Source organism: Puma concolor, chromosome E4 (genome assembly GCF_028749965.1).
Source record: "Puma concolor isolate L17-30 chromosome E4, mPumCon1.1.hap2, whole genome shotgun sequence".
In the NCBI taxonomy this organism is placed as follows: Eukaryota; Metazoa; Chordata; class Mammalia; order Carnivora; family Felidae; genus Puma; species Puma concolor.
The window spans coordinates 2,232,907-2,251,936 of record NC_141683.1 but is presented as its reverse complement, the minus strand read 5'-3'; the positions used below and the strand labels follow the sequence as shown (position 1 = coordinate 2,251,936).

General features: G+C 57.9%; 3 protein-coding genes and 1 long non-coding RNA gene across 5 annotated transcripts in view; 2 read left to right on the top strand and 2 right to left on the bottom strand.

Moving 5' to 3' along the window:
- Window positions 1-124: 124 nt before the first annotated feature.
- Window positions 125-2,421, bottom strand: NAXE (NAD(P)HX epimerase). Its single transcript, XM_086694114.1, has 6 exons — window positions 2,198-2,421; window positions 1,973-2,081; window positions 1,756-1,866; window positions 1,562-1,675; window positions 791-938; window positions 125-432 (listed from the first exon to the last, which is right to left on the bottom strand). The coding sequence occupies exons 1-6, from the start codon at window positions 2,377-2,379 to the stop codon at window positions 230-232; spliced, it is 867 nt and encodes a 288-aa protein (XP_086550240.1). The 5' UTR covers window positions 2,380-2,421; the 3' UTR covers window positions 125-229.
- Window positions 2,422-6,229: 3,808 nt separating this feature from the next.
- Window positions 6,230-9,732, top strand: LOC147572208 (uncharacterized). Its single transcript, XR_015246149.1, has 3 exons — window positions 6,230-6,321; window positions 7,413-7,662; window positions 8,251-9,732. It is a non-coding gene; the product is annotated as an uncharacterized LOC147572208 (long non-coding RNA).
- On the bottom strand, window positions 6,677-17,736 carry TTC24 (tetratricopeptide repeat domain 24). Of its 2 annotated transcripts, XM_086694074.1 has the most exons (11): window positions 16,310-17,736; window positions 15,399-15,467; window positions 11,993-12,711; window positions 11,595-11,798; window positions 10,873-11,001; window positions 10,664-10,776; window positions 10,249-10,347; window positions 9,247-9,320; window positions 9,003-9,109; window positions 8,278-8,374; window positions 6,677-7,716 (listed from the first exon to the last, which is right to left on the bottom strand). In XM_086694074.1, exons 1-11 carry the CDS (start codon window positions 16,444-16,446, stop codon window positions 7,635-7,637), a joined length of 1,830 nt encoding a protein of 609 aa, XP_086550200.1. In that variant the 5' UTR covers window positions 16,447-17,736; the 3' UTR covers window positions 6,677-7,634. The 2 variants fall into 2 exon arrangements, 1 of the variants encoding a protein (XP_086550200.1); XR_015246148.1 differs by lacking the exons at window positions 6,677-7,716; window positions 8,278-8,374; window positions 9,003-9,109; ... (5 more) ...; window positions 11,993-12,711; window positions 15,399-15,467 and adding an exon at window positions 15,474-15,624.
- IQGAP3 (IQ motif containing GTPase activating protein 3) overlaps window positions 17,685-19,030 on the top strand; it is a 35,964-nt gene continuing 34,618 nt past the window's right edge. Inside the window, exon 1 of the mRNA XM_086694075.1 lies at window positions 17,685-17,825. Coding sequence (XP_086550201.1) covers window positions 17,789-17,825 — 37 coding nt within the window. The 5' untranslated portion in view covers window positions 17,685-17,788. The remainder of the gene's footprint in view (window positions 17,826-19,030) is intronic.

Here is a 19,030-nt window from a genome sequence, read left to right as displayed (position 1 = left end):
CTTGGGTTTTTTTTCAGCATCTGAAAGTCCATTTTCATTGCCCTCAAATGCCACAGCCACCTCCCTTGCCTGCTCCGTTCTCCCAGAAAGGTGGCACCATGTCTCATTCAGTTTGCTGTCCAGCTCCTGCCACCCAGTAACTTTTATTGCCAGAACAGCTCCCAGGACCCCACGGCGCTGGGAGGGGGGCGCTAAGTCTTTATTGGGAAGGACGCCCGCCCGTCTTCCCTCACTGCAGACGGTAGACACACTCCGTGTCAGGGTAGGGCGGCAAGTTCAGCTGGTACTTCTTTTCCAGAGCAGGAGGCACAAAACGACCTCCCAGGTAGTGATAGCGACCGGTGAAGTGGCTCGCAGACTTTTTGGGTGCAGTCAGGGAGATGAGCAAGTCTGGCTGGATCCCTCCAGAATTTCCCTTCTCCACATCCCATCCTGAAAAGAGGGTGTATTCAGGGAGAGAGAAGAGGACAGGTGTCCATTCTTCCCTACTTTGTTCTGCCCCTGTCCTGAACGAGCGGGGGCCCCATGTCTCTGCCTGGGGAACCCGCATCCTTGGAGCTCCATGGCCATGGCCTCCTAGGCTTTGGTCTCTTGGGTCCAGCACACAAAAGGTGCTCCCAGCCTGCCCCCTGGCCCTTTTGTGGAATCCCAAAAGCTGTGTTCTGCCCCTTTACGCTCAGCTTGTTTAGAGCTTGGTCTGAGACTTGGAAGAATGAGGACTCCTGGGTACCTATCTCAAGAAAGGGCAGGACCCAGGCCCCATCCCGCCCAAGCTCCTCGGACCCGGCACCTGAGGGAATGTCGATACTCGCAATGGGCACGGTGAGCCCGCTCAGGACGCTCAGGATGCTCCGGAATGGCTCCCGGACGTCCCCTTTGAAGCTGAAGCCGAAGATGGCATCCACTACCAGCTCGTACAGTTCGTCGATCAGCATGGGCTGTGGTGGAGCAGGGAGAGGAGAGGGTGTGGGAGCCCCTGACCAGACAGGGCTGTCCCCTGCACACACCACTCAGGGGCACACGGGTCATTTTATCTCCCTCAGAGACTTCGGTGCAAACTGGTCAGTGATTTAGACCAAGCGGAGTCCACACGTGGTTTCTGTTCCGAGTGCCTGTCCGCCTGCCTGCCATTGGGGCAGGTACAGGGTGGGGCCGCCTGCAGCTGGAGGCAGGACAGACCCCTTGCTTTCTCTGCAACACCTCAGTCTCTTCACCTGTGAAATGCGTTAAGAAACTTCAAAACCAAAGTTCTTATGTCTTAGGTCCATGTCCCTGCAGAAAGGGCTTAGGATGAGGCAGTCACATCAGCCCCTTCTCAGGGGGTTACTGCCTGCCCAGCAGGCCCTGACCTCAGAAGTCAGAGGGAAAGGTGTGGCCATGGATGTGAGAGGCGGCCTCAGGCACTGCTGGAACGGGGGCAGGCTCTTCACACTGTTCCTGGTCAAACGGTACACTTAGGCACCTGTGCGGGGCACTTCCCCACCTGCCCGGAGTCTGTCCTCCAGAGACATGGGCGGGGGAGCTCAGCCTGGAAACACGAGGGGAGAGCACAGCCACCTACCTCCGGGGGCATTTCACCAAGGAAGGGGATGTCCATTTTCTGGCACTGGGTCACCAGTGCACCGAAGAGTGGCTTGTTAGGCCTTTTGGGGTAATAGATGGTTGGCTGGTAGCCCTAGGGGGAAGGAGAGGGGTCATTCAAAGTCAGACTTCGGAGCCCCCCCCCCCCCCCCCCAGCCCTTCCCCGATACTCACAAACAGCTTGAGGTGCCGGGCACAGACCAGGCCGTCTCCTCCGTTATTCCCGGGCCCGCAGATGACCAGGACCGTGGGGGGGCTCCGGGACATAGACTTGGGGGGATAGGCCTGGAGGCGGAGTCAGGGGGCGTCACAGGGGCCCTGGGCGGCCCAGGCCGCCCCGCCCCCCCCCCCCCCCCCCCCCCCCGCCCCGGGCTTGACCGGCGCCACCGACCTTGGCTATGGCTGTCGCGCAGCTCAGCCCCGCCAGCTCCATCAGCTGGTCCACGCTGAACTGGTACTCGTTGAACAGCTCCTCGTCCACGGCTTGGGCCTCCTCCTGGCTGCGGACACCCACAGCCTGAGTCCCGCCCCAGGGCGCTCGGAGCGCGGGCGCGCGGCCGCCCCAGTCCCGGCCCCCGCCCCCGCCCCGGAGCGAGCCCGCCCGAGCCTCGCCTACCTCAAGTACTTCACCGCCGGGCTCGCCATGAGCGCCGGGTCCCCGCGGCCGCCCGACTGCGGCCGCCGCGTCCCCCACCAGGCTGGCCTCGCGCGGCAGACCCCGGCCGGGCCCCGGACGCGCTGCAGGTGCGAACCGGCGGCCAGCAGACCGAACCCCAGCAGCGCCCGCAGGGCCCTCATGGAGCTCGCGGCGCGCGCCCCTCCCGCCTCGTCCGGCGCAGGCGCGGCGCTCGCCCCGCCCCCTGGAGGCGGGGCCTAGACTCGTCCCGCCCCCTCGCGAGCGCGCGGACGCCTGGCCTCGCGTTCCCTGGGGGCGGAGCGCTTCGCTCGCCGCGGCGTGGGCGGTGGCTGGTCGCCTTGCGGGTCCTGCCCAGAGGGCGGCCCGGGCACGTACCAGCTGCGAGTGCATGTGGCACCCCTGGTGTCAGTGCCCTGCGAGTACGCGCTCCACGGGCGCCAGCGCTTGCAGAGCCGGCCACCGCGCCCGCGACGCGGCGCTCGGTAAATTGAGCTGATGTTGTCACACGGCAAGCGGTTCCCAACGCGGGATGGACTGCTCCGGCTGGAAGAGCAGTATTCGAGAGACAAGTGATGGTGGGAAACGAAGGTTTGCTTTATTCAGGAAGAGAGTGCACTAACACCCCAAAGGCCATCTTCCCCATCCGCACAGCTGAGGGTTTAAAAAAAACACGTTTTTGGGGCGCCTGGGTGGCGCAGTCGGTTGAGCGTCCGACTTCAGCCACGTCACGATCTCGCGGTCCGTGAGTTCGAGCCCCGCGTCAGGCTCTGGGCTGATGGCTCAGAGCCTGGAGCCTGTTTCTGATTCTGTGTCTCCCTCTCTCTCTGCCCCTCCCCCGTTCATGCTCTGTCTCTCTCTGTCCCAAAAATAAATAAATGTTGAAAAAAAAATTTTTAAAAAAAAAAAACAAAACACGTTTTTTAAAAATCTTTATTTTTGAGAGAGAGACAGAGTGAGAGCAGGGAGGAACAGAGAGAGAGGGAGACGCAGAATCCAAAGCAGACTCCAGGCTTCAAGCTGTGAGCACAGAGCCCAACGTGGGGCTCGAACCCACAAACCGTGAGATCATGACCTGAGCCGAAGTCGGAGGCTTAACCGACTGAGCCACCCAGGTGCCCCCAAGCCAGAGGGTTTTAAATGGGAGCGCCGTGCCAGAAACGTGGGGGCTGGTGCAAGGGAAGGTGGTGCCTGGGCCTTTAGTCGTTTGTGGTCATGATCTTGGGCAGGCCTTACCTCCCGGAGAGCCTGATCCCTCATTCCTCAAGGCCAGTGGTCTAATCCCTAGGAAAGTAGGTGTTCTGCTACAGACCAAGGGACTTAGGTCAGCAAGCAAGGAGCCCCTAAGCTTGAAGTAAGTTAACCCTTAAGAGTGGTTGCAGTGCTGTTTACAGTATAATTTAAGACCCCTCTCCCAAATACATTAGCTGCCCCTACCTCTGCTTACCAGGATAGCATGCTTCATTTCTCTAATCATACATAATACTTGTCCCCTGTCATCAACATAATAGCTATGGAAATAAAAGTTATAAACCTTAAATAGGTTGAGAGTGTCATGGTTAAAAATGTAGTTGAAACCATAGACTCCAGATTCCAATAACATATCAAGAAACACCTGGAGGGGAAGACTGCAATTTGTACCCAAGAGGTTTTAAGAACGCAAATACAAAAATAAAAAAATAAAAACTAAAAAGAGGGGTGCCAGGGTGGCTGAGTCAGTTAAGCATATGCCTTCGGCTCAGATTGTGATCTCAAATTTGGTGAGTTTGCCACTGTCCTCTTCAGATCCTCTGTTCCCCTCTCTCTGCACCCCCCCCTCAAAAATAATAAATAAAATAACTAAATAAATAGAATGCAAACACACACTCTCACATACTTAAGTGGCGGAGTGTGGGGGGGGAAGTCTTGGGAATAACACACCAGTTACCACTAAGACATTAAGATAAAGTAATTAACCAGGTGAAGGTCCTGTTTTCATGTTATTTTTCTGTGCCATGAATTGTATCCTGGCTAGTTCACTGAGAAAGGCAAGAACTCCCCCTGCTTTTAATTACTCTTCTGCTATTCTCCTTTTGAATTATAAAAGATTTATCATCTCCTGTAAGATGTACCCTTGTCCCCCAGCTATGTTTGTTTTACACGTTTGTTGTATGAAATAGAATTTATCAGACTGCATTTGTGGTGGAAAATTGTTTTTGTTAGACTGTGTGTGTGGCTGGAAATTGGGTTTTTGCATCTAAATTGTAATGTACCTTACAATTGGATAATCTTATCCAAGACCTCATTCATTTTATACCATCACCAGTATGTAGAAGTCCTTCCCCTTTTTGTTAGGATCTCTTTTTTTGTTTTTTTTTTGTTTTTTTTTTTAATTTTTTTTTCAACGTTTATTTATTTTTGGGACAGAGAGAGACAGAGCATGAACGGGGGAGGGGCAGAGAGAGAGGGAGACACAGAATCAGAAACAGGCTCCAGGCTCTGAGCCATCAGCCCAGAGCCCGACGCGGGGCTCGAACTCACGGACCGCGAGATCGTGACCTGGCTGAAGTCGGACGCTTAACCGACTGCGCCACCCAGGCGCCCCTCTTTTTTTGTTTTTAAGTAATCTCTACACCCAACATGGAGCTCGAGCTCATGACCCCGAGATCAAGAGTCACATGCTCCACCAACTGAGCCAGCCAGGTGCCCCCTGAAGATTTATTTCTAAAACACAATATGAAGCATGCTTTTTTGACAGATAACATTTGAATACTTACATGTGCCACATGCTAATATGAATCAGCTCATTTTACCCTTGCAGCAACCCTGTTATCGTTCCCATTTTACAGAAGAGCAAACTGAGGCTTCAGGGTGTTGAACCACATGCCCGATGACACAGCGGTAGCTGTTGGTGGAGGGGGAGCTAGGGTCCAAACAGCCTGACCTAGAGTCTGCACTCTAAGGCATTATTCTGTACTGAACTGCCCTCTGTGGTGTGGAAATATGTAATTAAAGGGTTGTCATTGCTATCTTCATTCTGATGATTTGTTAAGTATAGGACAGTGACACAAGCATATCTCACCCCATGTCCCCAGGAAGTGGAGCCGAAGACCTACTCCATCCTATTTCTGCTTCCAGGCTTCTAGAGTTTTCTTTGAGAAATGCCTTCAAAACCAATTTATTAAAGGCTCATGGATCGAGCACTCCTGAGTTCCGGATGCTTACACATTTCACCCTGTCGATCCTACGATGCATTTTTATCCTCGTGTTTTAGATGAGGACATTGACTAGCACAGAGAGAAGTCATTTTCCTAAGATAATACAGCTATTCAGTAGTAGAGTCAGTGACGGTTGACATGGGGTTGGCCTGACCCCGTGGTGATACTCCCGTGTCGCAGCTGCTGCTGCTTGTCCCTCAAAATCCACTCTCCTTTCTTCCTTCGGCAACAGAACCCCGGAGTTTTATGTGGCCACACGGCTGCCCGGCTACACACTACATTTTCCAGTCTCCCTTGCAGCAGCCGGGCATGTACATGTGACTAAACTCTGACCAATGAGGTCCGAGCAGAAATGACTTGAAACTGCCAGATGGCACCTTCGAAAAAACGCAGGTTTTCCTCCACTTCCTTTTTCCTTCTTACCGGCAGGAATGAAGGTGCTATGCCGCGGGTGGGGCCCCCAGTTTAGGACATGGCATGGGAATGCTGTGTTGGGGACGGCAGAGGGCAGAGCGTCCTGCCTGACTCCCTGAGCTCCAGGAAGCCACCGCCTCCATGGGGACTGCTTACGTGAGACAGGAGTAAAGTTCTCTCTGTTTAAAGGCACAGTTACGGGGCTCCTGGGTGGCTCGGTCGGTTAAGCGTCCTGCTCTCGATTTCAGCGCAGGTCATGATCTCACAGTTCGTGGGTCGAGCCCCGTGGCTGGCCTTGCAGAGCCTGCTTGGGATTCTCTCTCTCTCTGTCTCTCTCTCTCTCTCCCCCCATCTCTCTCTGCCCCTCCCTGTCTCTCCAAATAAATAAACTTTAAAGAAAATAAATAAATGGTAGATTACATTGGACTCTGTTACAGCTGGTGAGCCTGCATCCAAATCAAGACACCCCCAACACCTGACGAGACAATAAGAAAGGTGAGCGGCCGTGTCCCCAGTGTCCTCAGCAGCTCGTGGCATGCTGGGCATATGGTAGGCCCTCGGCAGATACTTTAATGAATCCTCAAAATCTCACGGTGAGGAGTTCACGGTGTAGTGGAAACCCTCTTCTCTGACACGACCTGGAATGGGTTCTTTTATTTCAACTTAAAAAAATACATTCATCTGCCGTCTGTCAACGTGTGGCCAGGGTCTCTTCTTGGAGAACAGGCCGCGACTGACTTCTTCATCCTTCACGCATAAATGGACCACCTGCGATTTCCAGTTTGCTCACGGGGGGGGGGGGGGGGGGGGGGGGGGGGGCGGAACAGCGAGTGGCGTGGTTGAAGCAATCTAAGTGCAAAACTCATCTAGACTTTTATTATTTTGCAGCCAAATGTGATAATTGTCTTGGTCCCATCTAATTCGATAGTAGTTTTTGAATTGAGTCACCTTAATCAAGACTTCTAAGGATTCGACTTAGTTTTCATAGAAACGGTGCTTGTTTTCACACTTGGTTCACCAGTTTGCATGATATTTAATTAAATGACAAATTGCAATAACACATACGCCAGCGTAAGCACATTTGGTACCAACACGGTCAGCTCTTGGTAAGCACCAGCATGACTGGGGCGGGGGTGGAGGCGCGGAACTGCACCACGTTCTAGAAGGTGTTGACGGCCTGGGTTTGAGTCCCAGCTTCCCCACTGTAGCCTGAGAGGACAAACTCATTAACCCTGGTGCTGTCTTTTCCGCATCTGGGAAAGGGGGTCATCCACTGTGAGGACTGCAGGAGGAAGCACCGTGTGGTTTGTGCCCTGTGTGACCGCCGTGTGACCGCTCATCGCGGCTGTCCCACAGGCCTGCGGGGCTGCCTCCCAAACCCGCGACGGTACAGCAGTGCGTTCAGAGGTGTCCTCTCTCGGGCTATATCCCCGTTTCCCATTCGAGAAAATAGACGTCTGGAGACGTCAGTGACTGCAAAGCCTCTTGGCCAACGTGTCACAGCTTTTGGAACCGGCAAGGGCCTTAGCAATCATGAGGTTTGGATCCAGAAGGAAATTCACTGTCCATGTTCCTCTTCCCTTTAGCCCCCTGAGCCCCAAACTTCCAGCGAGGAGCAAATTGAACATCTCAGTGCCGAGACCGCCAAGCCCTTGTTCAGTGTGCACAGCAGCCCATCTGTCGATGGTGGCACATCACGTGTCCATGCAGCACTGAATCCCCGGGAAGAGGCTTCGTCCCAGAAACCCGGAACGTTTGAGTGTTGCGGAGGAAGCACAGAGGCCGCGTTCCGGGCCAGCAGAGTGGAGTCACATGATCGTACAGAAGCCAGACTTGGTGAGTCTCCTCTGAGGGTTCCTGCTTGGGGTTTCCCTGGGCCATCCGGGCGACCTGCGGGAGTCGGGGAGGGCTTGCCAGGGGCAGCGGCCAGGGACAGAGCAGAGGGCAGCCTTCACCTTGGCCACTGGGCCCCAGGGCAGGAGGGGGCAAGCTTGAGCTGCACGCCCCCCCCATTCAGTGGGACTCTCCCTCTCCGGGAGGCCTACGGTCAGGCTGTGCAGGAGACAGGGGACGCCCAGGGCTCCAGAGTTGCGTGAGTGTTGTTAAGAGTGTTCGAGGGCTTACAGAGAACAAACTGAGGGTGGACGGGGTGGGGTGGGGGAGAGGGGAAAGCGGGTGATGGGCATGGAGGAGGGCACCTGTTGGGATGAGCACTGGGTGTCGTATGTAGGTGATGAACCATGGGAATCTACCCCCAAAACCAAGACTGTATGTTAGCCAATTCGACAATAAATTATATTTAAAAAAACAAAAAAAAGATTGCTCAAGGGCAGACAGAGAGGGTCCAAGCTCTATGCCCCCAAGTACTGGGGGCGTATCTCCCCCACCCCCCTTAAAACCATCCTCCTTTCATCCATTCCCCAGGCCTCTTCCCCTCCCCCGGGGACCCACCTACTGACTTGGGGGCCACTGGGGACCAGAATGCCAGGATGCTCCATTCGGAGGGGGCCTTGGCCTCCAAGCGGGAGATGGGCCCCGGATCCTGGACCTGGATGGAGAGGGACGGGCACACTCATCACAGGCCTCTCTGCGCCAAGAACCACATGGTGCAAAGAGAAAACTTTGGGAGAAGAACAAGGAGGGCGCGTGTCGGGGTGCGTTCACCGGGCGCTGGCACGGGGCGCACGAAAGACTACCCTCCGTACGGGGCAGGCGCTCGACAAAGCTGGGCCGCCCACCTCCCACCGCTGCCCGGAGGAGGACACACTGAATGGAAGACAGGGGGTTCAAGTGTGAATAGCAAGTAGCAAACAGCTCTGGCCCCAGAGGTCGAAGTCTTTGGGGGACGAGGCCGGTATACGGTGAGCTAGGGCAAGAAAATCACTCGGTCTCCGTACCTGGCACGTGGTAGGCTTTCAATAAAACTTGGTGTTCTAAGATGCAAAGTTCTAGAAGTTAGGAAAGCCACGGAAGCAGCCAGGAAGAGGTGACTGAGAAAGGGGTCAGGGAGACTGGGCCAGGGCCTTGAGAGGTGAGCAGGAAGGGGCGGGGGCTGGTCAGGCCTCAGCGGCAGACCCAGGGGCAGGTGGGGGCATCCAGGAAACCAACGTGGGGGAGAGAGAGCTCCCGTGTCCAGGTAGGAGATGCACAGCTAGGGACAGCCTGCTGCCACTCACACTCCAGCCTCTGCGCCCAAGACGTGGGGGGGACATCCGGTGGGGCCTCGTCCTCTCTCTCCTCCTGGCCCTCCTCCAATTCCTCTTCCTCCCACCCACCCGAAGACCTGGAGGGGTGGGGAGCAGGAGGCAGAGCAGCACCAGGGACACGTCCCCCCCCCCCTCCCCGGGGTGCCTGCGTGGCCGTAGCCCCAACCCCACCAGCGTCTGCACCCCTGTGGAGCCCCGGCCCCACCCCACTCACCTGTGCCTCACTTCCACTCTGCCCCTTCCCCTTCCCGGCCCTCCTGGAGCCTGGGGCCTCCCTGGAGCCGAAGTCTGGGGATGGCGGGGAGTAAAGGGAACCCGCTGTGACATATCCGCGAGCGTATGTTCCCTCCACAACGCAGCGGCCCCACACAGAGCGGTGCTAGACGCTAACTGGGATGGGCCACGCGTCTGAGAGTGGAAATCCGTGACGAGGTCCGTGCTAGTAACGTTCAAGTTAGAACTCGGGCTCACAGACGATCAGACATGGCCAGAGCCTGGCCTCCACCTCATCCTGCCTGGGGCCTCCAGGGGCAAAGTCACAGGAAGTCGGTGGCTGCCTTTAGACGGACCCCAGCTCTTCCCCAGTCCAGTCCTCTGCCCGGACCAGGCTAATTTAGTTTCACTTGCAAATTATAAATACAGTGTCCTAGTCTTTAAGAGAAGACATGAATCCCATTAAATAAATATAATAAATAGTCAAGTATAATTTTAATTCCTGGGTGGGAGGTTCCCCTAGGTTATCTGGAGGGGTGAGAGGCAGGGAGGCCGAGAGAGGGTGGGGGGAGTCAGAGAGCCAGGGGGTGGTGCAGACGCAGGGAGAGCCCACCCGACCGGGAACCGCAGCACCGCCCCCACCGTGTGGCCTTTTGGAGAACTGCAGCCCGGGACTTGGTTTCCAGCTCCTCTGGGTAGGGCTCAGCCTCCCGGCTAGTGACCACCCAGGCAAAGGCCTGGCACTGCCTAGCGCTGGGAGACGGGCCACCCCCCCTCGCCCACCTCCCTACCCGCAGGTGTCCTCGGAAAAGTGACACGTGTCCACTCTGCGGGCTCTGGGGCAGGTGAACACACACACACACACACACACACACACACACACACACACACACGCGAGCAGCCCGGGGCAGCAGCCCTGAGGGCATCAGCTCTGCTTTGCCACCACCCCCTTCTCTGGGCCACCTGTCCCCGCCCCCACTCCTTGTCTCCGGTGTCACCTCACCAGGGCGTGCATGGGGACGAGCCCGGCCCGGGCCAGGTGGGTCCTCATGGCGTCCTCCAGCTTGGCCACCAGCCGGTCCCGCACAGAGTCTGGCTCCTTCTGGAGGGAGGGTGGATAACGGGGGGGTGGTGGGGGTCCTCTGGGGATTGGGGAGGAAAGAGACAGGAGGCGGAGGAGGGAAGGGGCTGGTCTTCCTTCTCTTCTACCGCAGCCCGGGGCCTTTGCCGGGATCCTGTCACCGCCTGTGCACAGTTGTGGACAGACGAACCCCTCCTGCCAGCAGTGTCCCGGGGCCCAGCACACTGTGCCCAGTGTGTCTGGTGGGTGACGAGCGGTGGGGGAGACAAGGCGAAGGCAGGAGTGTCAGCAGAGGAGGGGAGCAGGGAGAGTTAGATTCTGGGGCGCGGGGTCTCACCTGACTCCGAGCCAGCGCCTCCTTATAGTACGTCAAGGCCTGGTCGTGCTGCCCCAGTCTGGCTGCGGCAGCCCCCAGCCCCTCGCAGGCCTGCCACTGGCCCTTCGTGTCCCCTGGGGAGAGAGCCCGGGGGTCCTCTGGCGGCTCCCCACGCGACTGACCCTCCCCACCAGCCCCGGGGACCCTCCGCCCGTCCCCCTGCCACTCACCAGTGTCCTGGGCCGCCTGCAGGGCGTGTAGGTAGTTGTCTCTGGCTGCCCTGTGGTCCCCCAGCTGGCTCAGTACAAATGCCAGGCTGCCAAAGCTCCGGCCCTGCTCCCGCCGCTGCCCCCCAGAGCCTGACGACAGAGCCACCCCATTGTAAGCGGGGGCCTTGGCCTCTGAGGCGTATCCCCTGGCGGCCAAGGCCGGGCCCCCGGGAGTCCCGGAGCTCAGCCCCCGCGCGCCTCCAGCTGCACCGCGGAGGCCTCTCCTCAGGCCTGCTTTTCGGCCTGAATGCACCCCACCCCCCACCCCCGCTGGCCACCTTGAGCTGGGCAACGACCCTGCGACCTGACCCTGAAAAGCGGCAAAGTTCCCTTCCTGCACGTGCAGCAACCGAAGCTCGGAGAGCGACAGGGACTCACTTGCACACAACCACTTAATCAGAGAGGCACTGGCTTCCACATCAGGCTCCTCTCCCGCCCGGGGCTCTGCCCTCTGCCCCCCCCCCCACGTGTCCCCCCAGCCCCAGGCCTCGTCTCCGGGCCCTCAACCCACCGTCCTGTCTGGCCACCCCATCTCCTGCTCCCCCAGCCCTCACCTCCTGGCTCTGGACTTCCTGGCCCCATAACCAGTCCCAAAGGTCCGTCCACGCTCCAGCCTCGGGCCCCGGCTGGAGCCCCCCCTTAGTCCCTCAGTCCCAATGCAGCCCCCAGCCCCTGGTGCCCACCATGCAGGTCAGCAGCCTTCTGGTGACACTCCCGGGCTTGCCGGTAGTTGCCGAGGGCACTGTGGGCCGTCCCGAGGTTTCTCAGCACCGTGGCCTCCTCTCCCGGCCCGCGACACAGGGGCAGGGCCCGCAGGAAGGACTCCGCTGCAAGCGGGAACAGCTGGAGCTGGCAGTAGCTCAGGCCTAGGTCGTTATAGAGATGCCCTGGAGGGCGTGGCCAGGGTCACGGGCAGCCAGGTCAGCTGCAGCTGTCCCGGTGCGGCCCCCGTCCCCCTCTCCTGGGGTCCTCCGGCCCTTTCCCCAGCCCTCGGAAAAGCCTCCGCTTGCACCCCACGTCTCAGAGCATCGCCTGGTCTGATCCCCCCAGACCCCGCTTCTCCTCTGCCCGCAGGCCTCACCCAGCAGTCTGTGCTCAGGGCTCCTCTCAGCGAGCCTCCGGCTCTCCTCCAGCACCCGCGTCACCGCGCCCACCCCATGCCGCCCGCTCTTCAGCATACACCCCGCCGCAGCCCCCAAGGCCAAGGCCGCAGCCTGGGGCTGCCCTGCTTGGGCGTAGGCCCGGCTTGCCTCCTGCAGACAGTGGGCTGCCAGCTCAGGCTGTCCCAGAGCCTGGTAGCAGGCTCCCATTTTTGCCTGGACTTGCCCATGGTCGCCTAGTGGCTGGTAGTGACCCAGGGCCCTGTGGTACCAGGCCAAAGCTTGAGGCAGGTCGCCCAGGGCGTGGTAGGCCAAAGCCACGTTGAAACACTGGTCGCCATGACGCCTGCCCTGTGCCTTCTCCTCAGGTAGGGCTCTCAGGAGCAGCTCGAGGCCCCGGGCTGGGTCCCCGGTCTCCACGTAGGCAGCCCCCAGGTTGAAGGCACAGGCCCGGAGAACAGGGGTGTCGCGAGTTTGCGGGGCCTCCGAGGCCAGGACGAAGGCCCTCTGGAAGCTGGTCAGGGCTTCGTGGTTCCGGCCAGCCAGGAGCGCCCCGTGGCCAGCCCTGGTGAGGGCGTGGACGCTGGCCGCCTGCTGTGGCCGCTTTCCCCTCTGTTTCTGCTTGGAGGTTGAGGGTTCAGGCTCAGACTCAGGCTCTCGGGGGGTATCCTCAGGGTTGGAGGAAGACATCGTGCTGACACTGGGGAGCAGGGGGGTCAATATGTCACCCTGGGCTTCCTCCAAAGCAGGCTCCCTCTCGGGTGATTCAGCTCTAACCCCGCCCCCAGGGCCGTAAGGACTCCTCGCTGCCGCCACCGCACTCCACTTCCGCACCCCTACTGGGCGCCACATCAGCCCTTACTCCAACGTCCCAACTGCGTTCTCTGTCCTCCTTCAGGACCCAGTTCAAGTAACAGAAAGCCTCCCTCAGCCATCTGGGTCCTTCCGGACCCCACGGCACCCTGTGCCCGTGTCTTTTCCAGCGTTTATCACACCGGGTGAAAGTTGCTGACTTTCTTGTCTACCTCTCCTGCCAGATTTGGAACGATGTTAGGGTCTGGCACATAGTAGGTCCTCAATAAACGTCCATCGAATGAGATGGAGGTGGCTGGAGGCGATGGCTAATGCGTTAATGCATGTGTACCCGCTGCCACTGGGCTGTGCGCTTAGAAACGGCTTGATGGGATAAAAAGGTATGTGTACCTTACCACAACACAAAAAACATTCACTGAACGAGCAAACGAAAGGGCAGCTGAACGGAGCACGCGCAGGGCCTCCCCTCCATCATCTGTTCTCCTCCACCATCACTGTTCCCCACGGACACCCTCGCACTCACAATCTAGGCGCTCCTGGGTGTGGGTCAGGTCAGCTCAACAGATGCTCGGTGAGCACCTGCTGCACCCCGGGAGCCATACAGGGCGCCGGGGACGCGAAGCTGAGAGGGCTATTGAATCGGCAAGGAGTCAGCTTTCAGGACGGAGGATGCCGTCCAGCCATTCATGCCCACGCCCCACTTCGGGGCCTCTTGTTCCACAACTGGCTGGTTCTGGGCCCCCTGCTCCAGTCATCACATGTGCTTCCCTGTTAGGATCTCTCTCCTAGAAAGGCAAAGCCTTTTCCTGAACTCTCTTCCCGGGAGACCGGGGGGAGGGTGGTAAAGACTGGGGCCTGCACGCTCAGCACCCTCTCCCCCCATTTCTTTCCTTCTTTCCCCTCTTTCTTGGAAGAGGCAGGCAGAGATGTCTCTCTTTTCAAAGAAATTCCCCCTGCAACTAAGAACACCTAGGAATCCTGCCTTCAAGGCCCTCATCCCTGGGACATTCCGCGCTAACCCCACCAGGTCTCGGGGCCCCAGCCACACAGGATACCTTACCTCCCTCGATCCTCTCTGCGGCCGGCTTTCTGGAATGGTCCCTCTGGCTTGGGTTACCTCCCCAAGCCCTTAGCTCAAAGCCCCGGGGTTACCAGACAACCAGGCACCGCCCTCCACTCCTAGGGAATTTTTTGATGGACAGTTCAGATGACCTATCCCAGTGCTGAATCACTGATGGCACTTGGGCAGTTACCTGGATTCCATCGCCCTTCCTGCCCCACCACTGCCCACCTCTGCACACACCCCTCAAGTCCCTCACTTTAAGCAAGGAGCCAAAGCGTGACGGGCTTGTGCCTGGTTACAACCTCAGAGATCATCTGTGCCAAACTCTCATTCCGCAGAGGAGGGGACCAGGCTCAGAAAGCAGGTAGGACTTGCCTGAGGTCACAGAACCATGCAGCTGGGGTTAGTGCCCAGGTTTTCTGATTCTGGGCTGATTAGCCCAGGGTCCCTTCCACTGCACTGGGATTGCAAGCTTTAATGAGGCCTGGGCTGTCCTAGAAGTGAGCCCTTTCACACACACACACACACTGTGCTCCTGTGTGGGTACATTACACATTTGGGAACGCGGGGAAAGGTGATGGTCAGGAAAGGCCTGGAGATCAGAAGAGTCTCTCTGCCCCCGCTCTGATCTGCAACATCCATGTTCTGCTTAATGAGAGGACAGCAGGCCCGTGACAGCGGCCCCTACTGTGCTAACTCGCTGAGGGTGGCTGGCATTAGAAAGCAAGTGTCCTCATTTACCTGGGGCAGAAGCCTTTTTATTTTTTTAAAATTTTTAATGTTTATTTATTTTTGAGAGAGAAAGAGCATGAGCAGGGAAGAGGCAGAGAGAGGGAGACACAGAATCCGAAGCAGGCTCCGGGCTGTCAGCACAGAGCCCGACGCGGGGCTCGAACTCCCAAACTGCGAGATCATGACCTGAGCTGAAGTCAGACGCTTAACGAACCGAGCCACCCAGGCGCCCCCAGAAGCCTCTTTTAAAGTAGAGAGGCCTTCGCCAGAAACCAAGTTACCAGGAAGTAGTCGGGCTCCCCTGAAATGGCTGGACAGTGTTTGCTGAACGTCTGCGGTTTGCAGACACAGTGCCTTGTGCCACAGACAGGGCCCGTGCCCGCAGGCTTTCCCAGCTGCCTGCAGCTCCCACCCGTGGGCTGGCCTCCAGGACGCTCCCACAGCCCGGCCAGGGCCTGCCAGGCAGCTCCTCTGTGCCCAGTCAGCAGCCTTTCCTTAAGAGGAGAGGTTTTAGGGAGGTACAGGGACTCAAACTACTGTCACCGAGGTTCCAACGACCTCTCAATGACCCAGTGACCATTTCCGAATCATTTTCTTGTTTGACCCCCCACTTTATCCGACATCTCCTTGCAACTCCGTCCTCACTAGGGCTTCCAGGACCCGTGTCCTGGCTCTTTCTTTTCTCCGGACAGTTCCTTCTCTGTCTCCTTTGCTGGGCCCTCTGTCCACCCCTTAAATGCTAACGGTCCCCAGTGCTCTGCCCTCTGCCCTTTTCTTACCTTACGCACACTTCCACGAACACTGCATCCACGCCTCTGATTTTCACACCACTGATAAGCCAATAATTTCTTTTATTGTTTATTTATTTATTTTGAGAGAGAGAGGGTGAGTGAGCACCAGCTGGGGAGGGGCAGAGAGAGAGGAGAGAGAGAATCCCAGGCAGACTTTGCGATGTCAGCGCAAAGCCCCATGCAGGGCTTGATCTCATCACTATGAGATCATGACCTGAGGGGAAATCAAGACTCAGACGCTTAAGCTTAACGGACTGAGCCACCCAGGCGTGCCCCCCGCCTCCCGCCAATAATTTCTACATGCCTATCTCTAGACTTACTTCGTCCAAGCAAAATTCCTGTTTCCTCCCATCTACTGACCCCATGTTCCCAGTGTTAGCTGCCCCACCACCAACCCAGTCCGTGAGCTGGGAACGCGGGGGGCATCCGTGACCCCTCTCCTCCGCTCTGGGTCATACGGTTCTACCTCTGAAACCTCTCCCCAGCGCGCCCTCCTCCCCTGTTTCATAGCCACGGCCATGGAGGGGGCTTAGCGCACAGCGGTGGAGAATTCAAGCTTGGGGCTGCACTTGTGTCTTGATGCCACCAGTTTTTAGCTGTATGACATTTCTAAGCCTCGGTTCCCTCATCCCTCTTGTGAAGATTAAACAAGATAATGCTAAATATAGTACCAGGAGGCAACAACACTGGATGCGTGTCATTCTTGTGTGTTGGTCCCTAACCCTGGTATGCGAGAAATACCTCTCTGCTCAGCCCCTGTTTCAAGCCCCTGTTGCACTGGGATGGTGGAGACAATATGAGTCGGGATCTCTGTCCCCTCCTTTCTCCCAGGATGCAGGGAGTATGGGACGCTAAGACTTGAGAGGGAAGGCCCGTTGGGTCCTCAGCCATTTACTTACTTTCCACTGACACCTCCTTTCATCTCATGGACCTGGCCCTGACAGGACCAGGGGCCCTCATCCCAAAGCAGAAGTGAGGTTAACCCATCCGGGTACTTCCTTTCTGGCTCAGCTGGGGAGTTTCTGCACAACCTCATTATGCAACTGCTCCTTGTCAGGGTCCTGTGCTGCCCGGAAAGCAGGGAGTGAGACCTCTATCACCAGGAGCCTAGATTCTCTGTGCTTTCCTGCTGGTGGAGAGCAAAGGGGATCCCTTCTGATCTCAGGGAGCACCCCCTGTCTTCAAACCCCACATCTCCCAGTTTTGTCTCCGCCCTGAGTCTCTTCTGTCCCTCTGAAGGTTTGGATGTTTTCTGTTTCGTACCCCTTCACATCCCTCCCCTGAGGCTATGAACCTAGGCTGCCTCCTTGCTTGAATGAGGCATGGGAGGGGGTGGAGGGGAGGGCAAAAGGAGAAACACCAGATGGGGAAGCCTGCTAGTTAATATAGTAAAAAAATAAAATAAAATTCAGGACAGGTGTCAGAATTATTTTTACGAGTTCAGACTTTACTATCTCCACCTGTGCTACTGCCTTGCCGTCTCCACTGGCCTCTGCCCCCAGCCTCCCCCCGCTCCACGCCCGGCTGCAGAAGGAGTCTTTATAAACTCGGAATCTGGCGCTGCCCTGGGTCCGAAGTGTTCCTCGGCTCGTGACAGCCCCCCAGAGCACCTCCAGGCACGTCAGCGCCCCGCGAGGTACCGCAGCGCCCGCCGTGCCCCTCCAGGCTCTCTTCCCGCGTCTCCCCGACCGAGCGTCGTTCTCCGATAAAACCGAACCGCTTCTTATTTCCTGAACTCACCTCCGGGCTCTTGCACATGCTGTTTCCACGGACTGAAATTCCTCTTTCAGTCTGATGAATTCTTGTTCCCTTTCCAACCCAGATCAGCTGCCGCCTCCACTAGGAAGTCTTCCTGACCTTCCCTGCCCTTAGCTTCGCGGCAGCAGTGACCTCGTCCCTCTGAGTATCACTGACCTCTAATTTATTTGACTTTAGATCTGTCACCGATTCCAGGACAGCGGCTTTTAAGGCATTAATCATGTTGATTCACCTCTGCATCCGCACCATCTAGTGCAGTGCAAGCTGGCCCTCAAGTTAGCGGGAACCAAGAATGCTACAGGAAGCGGAGCGGGGTCCGTGGGGACACCTGGGAGAAATGACGGCGGCAAGGGCAGAGGCTACCTTAGCAGCGGAGGAGCCCTAGAGGAACAAGGAGCCCACGGCGGGGCGGAGAAGGGAGGGCGGCTCCCCCCGCCCTTCCCCCACCCGCGGCGGCCTCCGCCTCCGCACCTGGCGGCGCTCCTGCGCCTGCGCGCGCGCGGCCTGGAACTACAAATCCCAGCGCCCCCCGCGGCCTGGCCGGAAGTGCGCTCCGGCCGCGGCGTCTGTGAGGGCGGTGGCCGGGCGGCGGGAGATTCAAACCTGGAAAGAGGAGGAACATGGAGCCGCGGAGAGCGGGCGCGGGCCCGGCGCCGTGTGAGTGGGGAGGGGACCGAGGAGGGCGGCGGGCCTGCGCTGCGCGGGGAGGGAGCCCCCAGTCGCGTCTCCGGCGGGCCGCAGTGGCACCGGGAGCGGCGAAACGCCGGACCCCGCCGCGCTTCCAAGCTTACCGACCTTTCTGCCGCATCCCCACGTTCCGGGGCCCTGGGGCTGAGCGGGTGTAGGTGGCCTGGGTGGCCGCGTAGAAAGGCAACAGTTACGGATGGCAGGCTTGCACGCCCAGCGCTACGCGGGGAAGGCGGGGGGGTGGGGGGACGCCCAGAGACCTCGGCTTTTGATGCCGCTTTGAGATCAGGCCTCTCAAAGGTTAGGGTCAGAATTACCCAGGAGGCTTGTTTCGAATCCGCATTCCACAGCCCTCTCCCAGAGCTTCAGCTCCAGCAGGTCTGGACTGGGGCCCTTCTCTGCGTTTGTAGCAAGCCCGCTGCGCTGCTTCCCGCACCCCACGTAATCAGGCAGGTAGTCCGTGGGCCGCGCTTGCAAATACACTGCTTGAGAAAGAGACCGGGGTCAGGAGGCGTGGTGGCAAAAAGGTTTCTGTTTGACCTTCTGAATGAAAGGCGAAATCTCCTTCTTCCGCCTCTTCCCCTTCCTTGCCGTTAGCGTTCAAAAAACAAAGTCCCCGTTCCCCGTTCTGTTGAAGGGAAGCTAGTTTCAGACCTTGGAAGGGCAGGAAGACTGTTTTTAAGACCCATGAGTGTACAAAGCCCCGCCCATCTCACACAGCCCTCAGCTCGGGGCTCTGAGGTGATGTCATTCGCTTACTGGTCGATTTTCCGTGCTTAGCAGCCAACACTTGTTCCTTGTACACTCCCTGGAGGGAACCGATGGATTTCCTATGATTGGCTGGGCCTTTCGGATCTGAACGCGGAGGTTTTGTGCGTGTGTGTGTGTGTGTGTGTGTTTTAACTTGCTCAACTGCCGGTTCCAACAAGCCCTGCCCCTCCTCCAAATCATGTTGCAGGATGTGCACGATAAGGAAATGAGGGTAGGATTGGCATGAAGTGTTGAGTCAAAGACAGACTGATTCAGCTCTGTCTCTTTTCAGGCCCTCTGTGTTTATTTCTTGTGTGTGTGCACGTGCAACTTTGTCTCACCGCGTCTGGTTTTGTATTGTCTTCCCTAAGGAGACTCCAGAGGTGGGGGACAGGAGGAGGGGGGCTGTGGGAGGGCACAATACG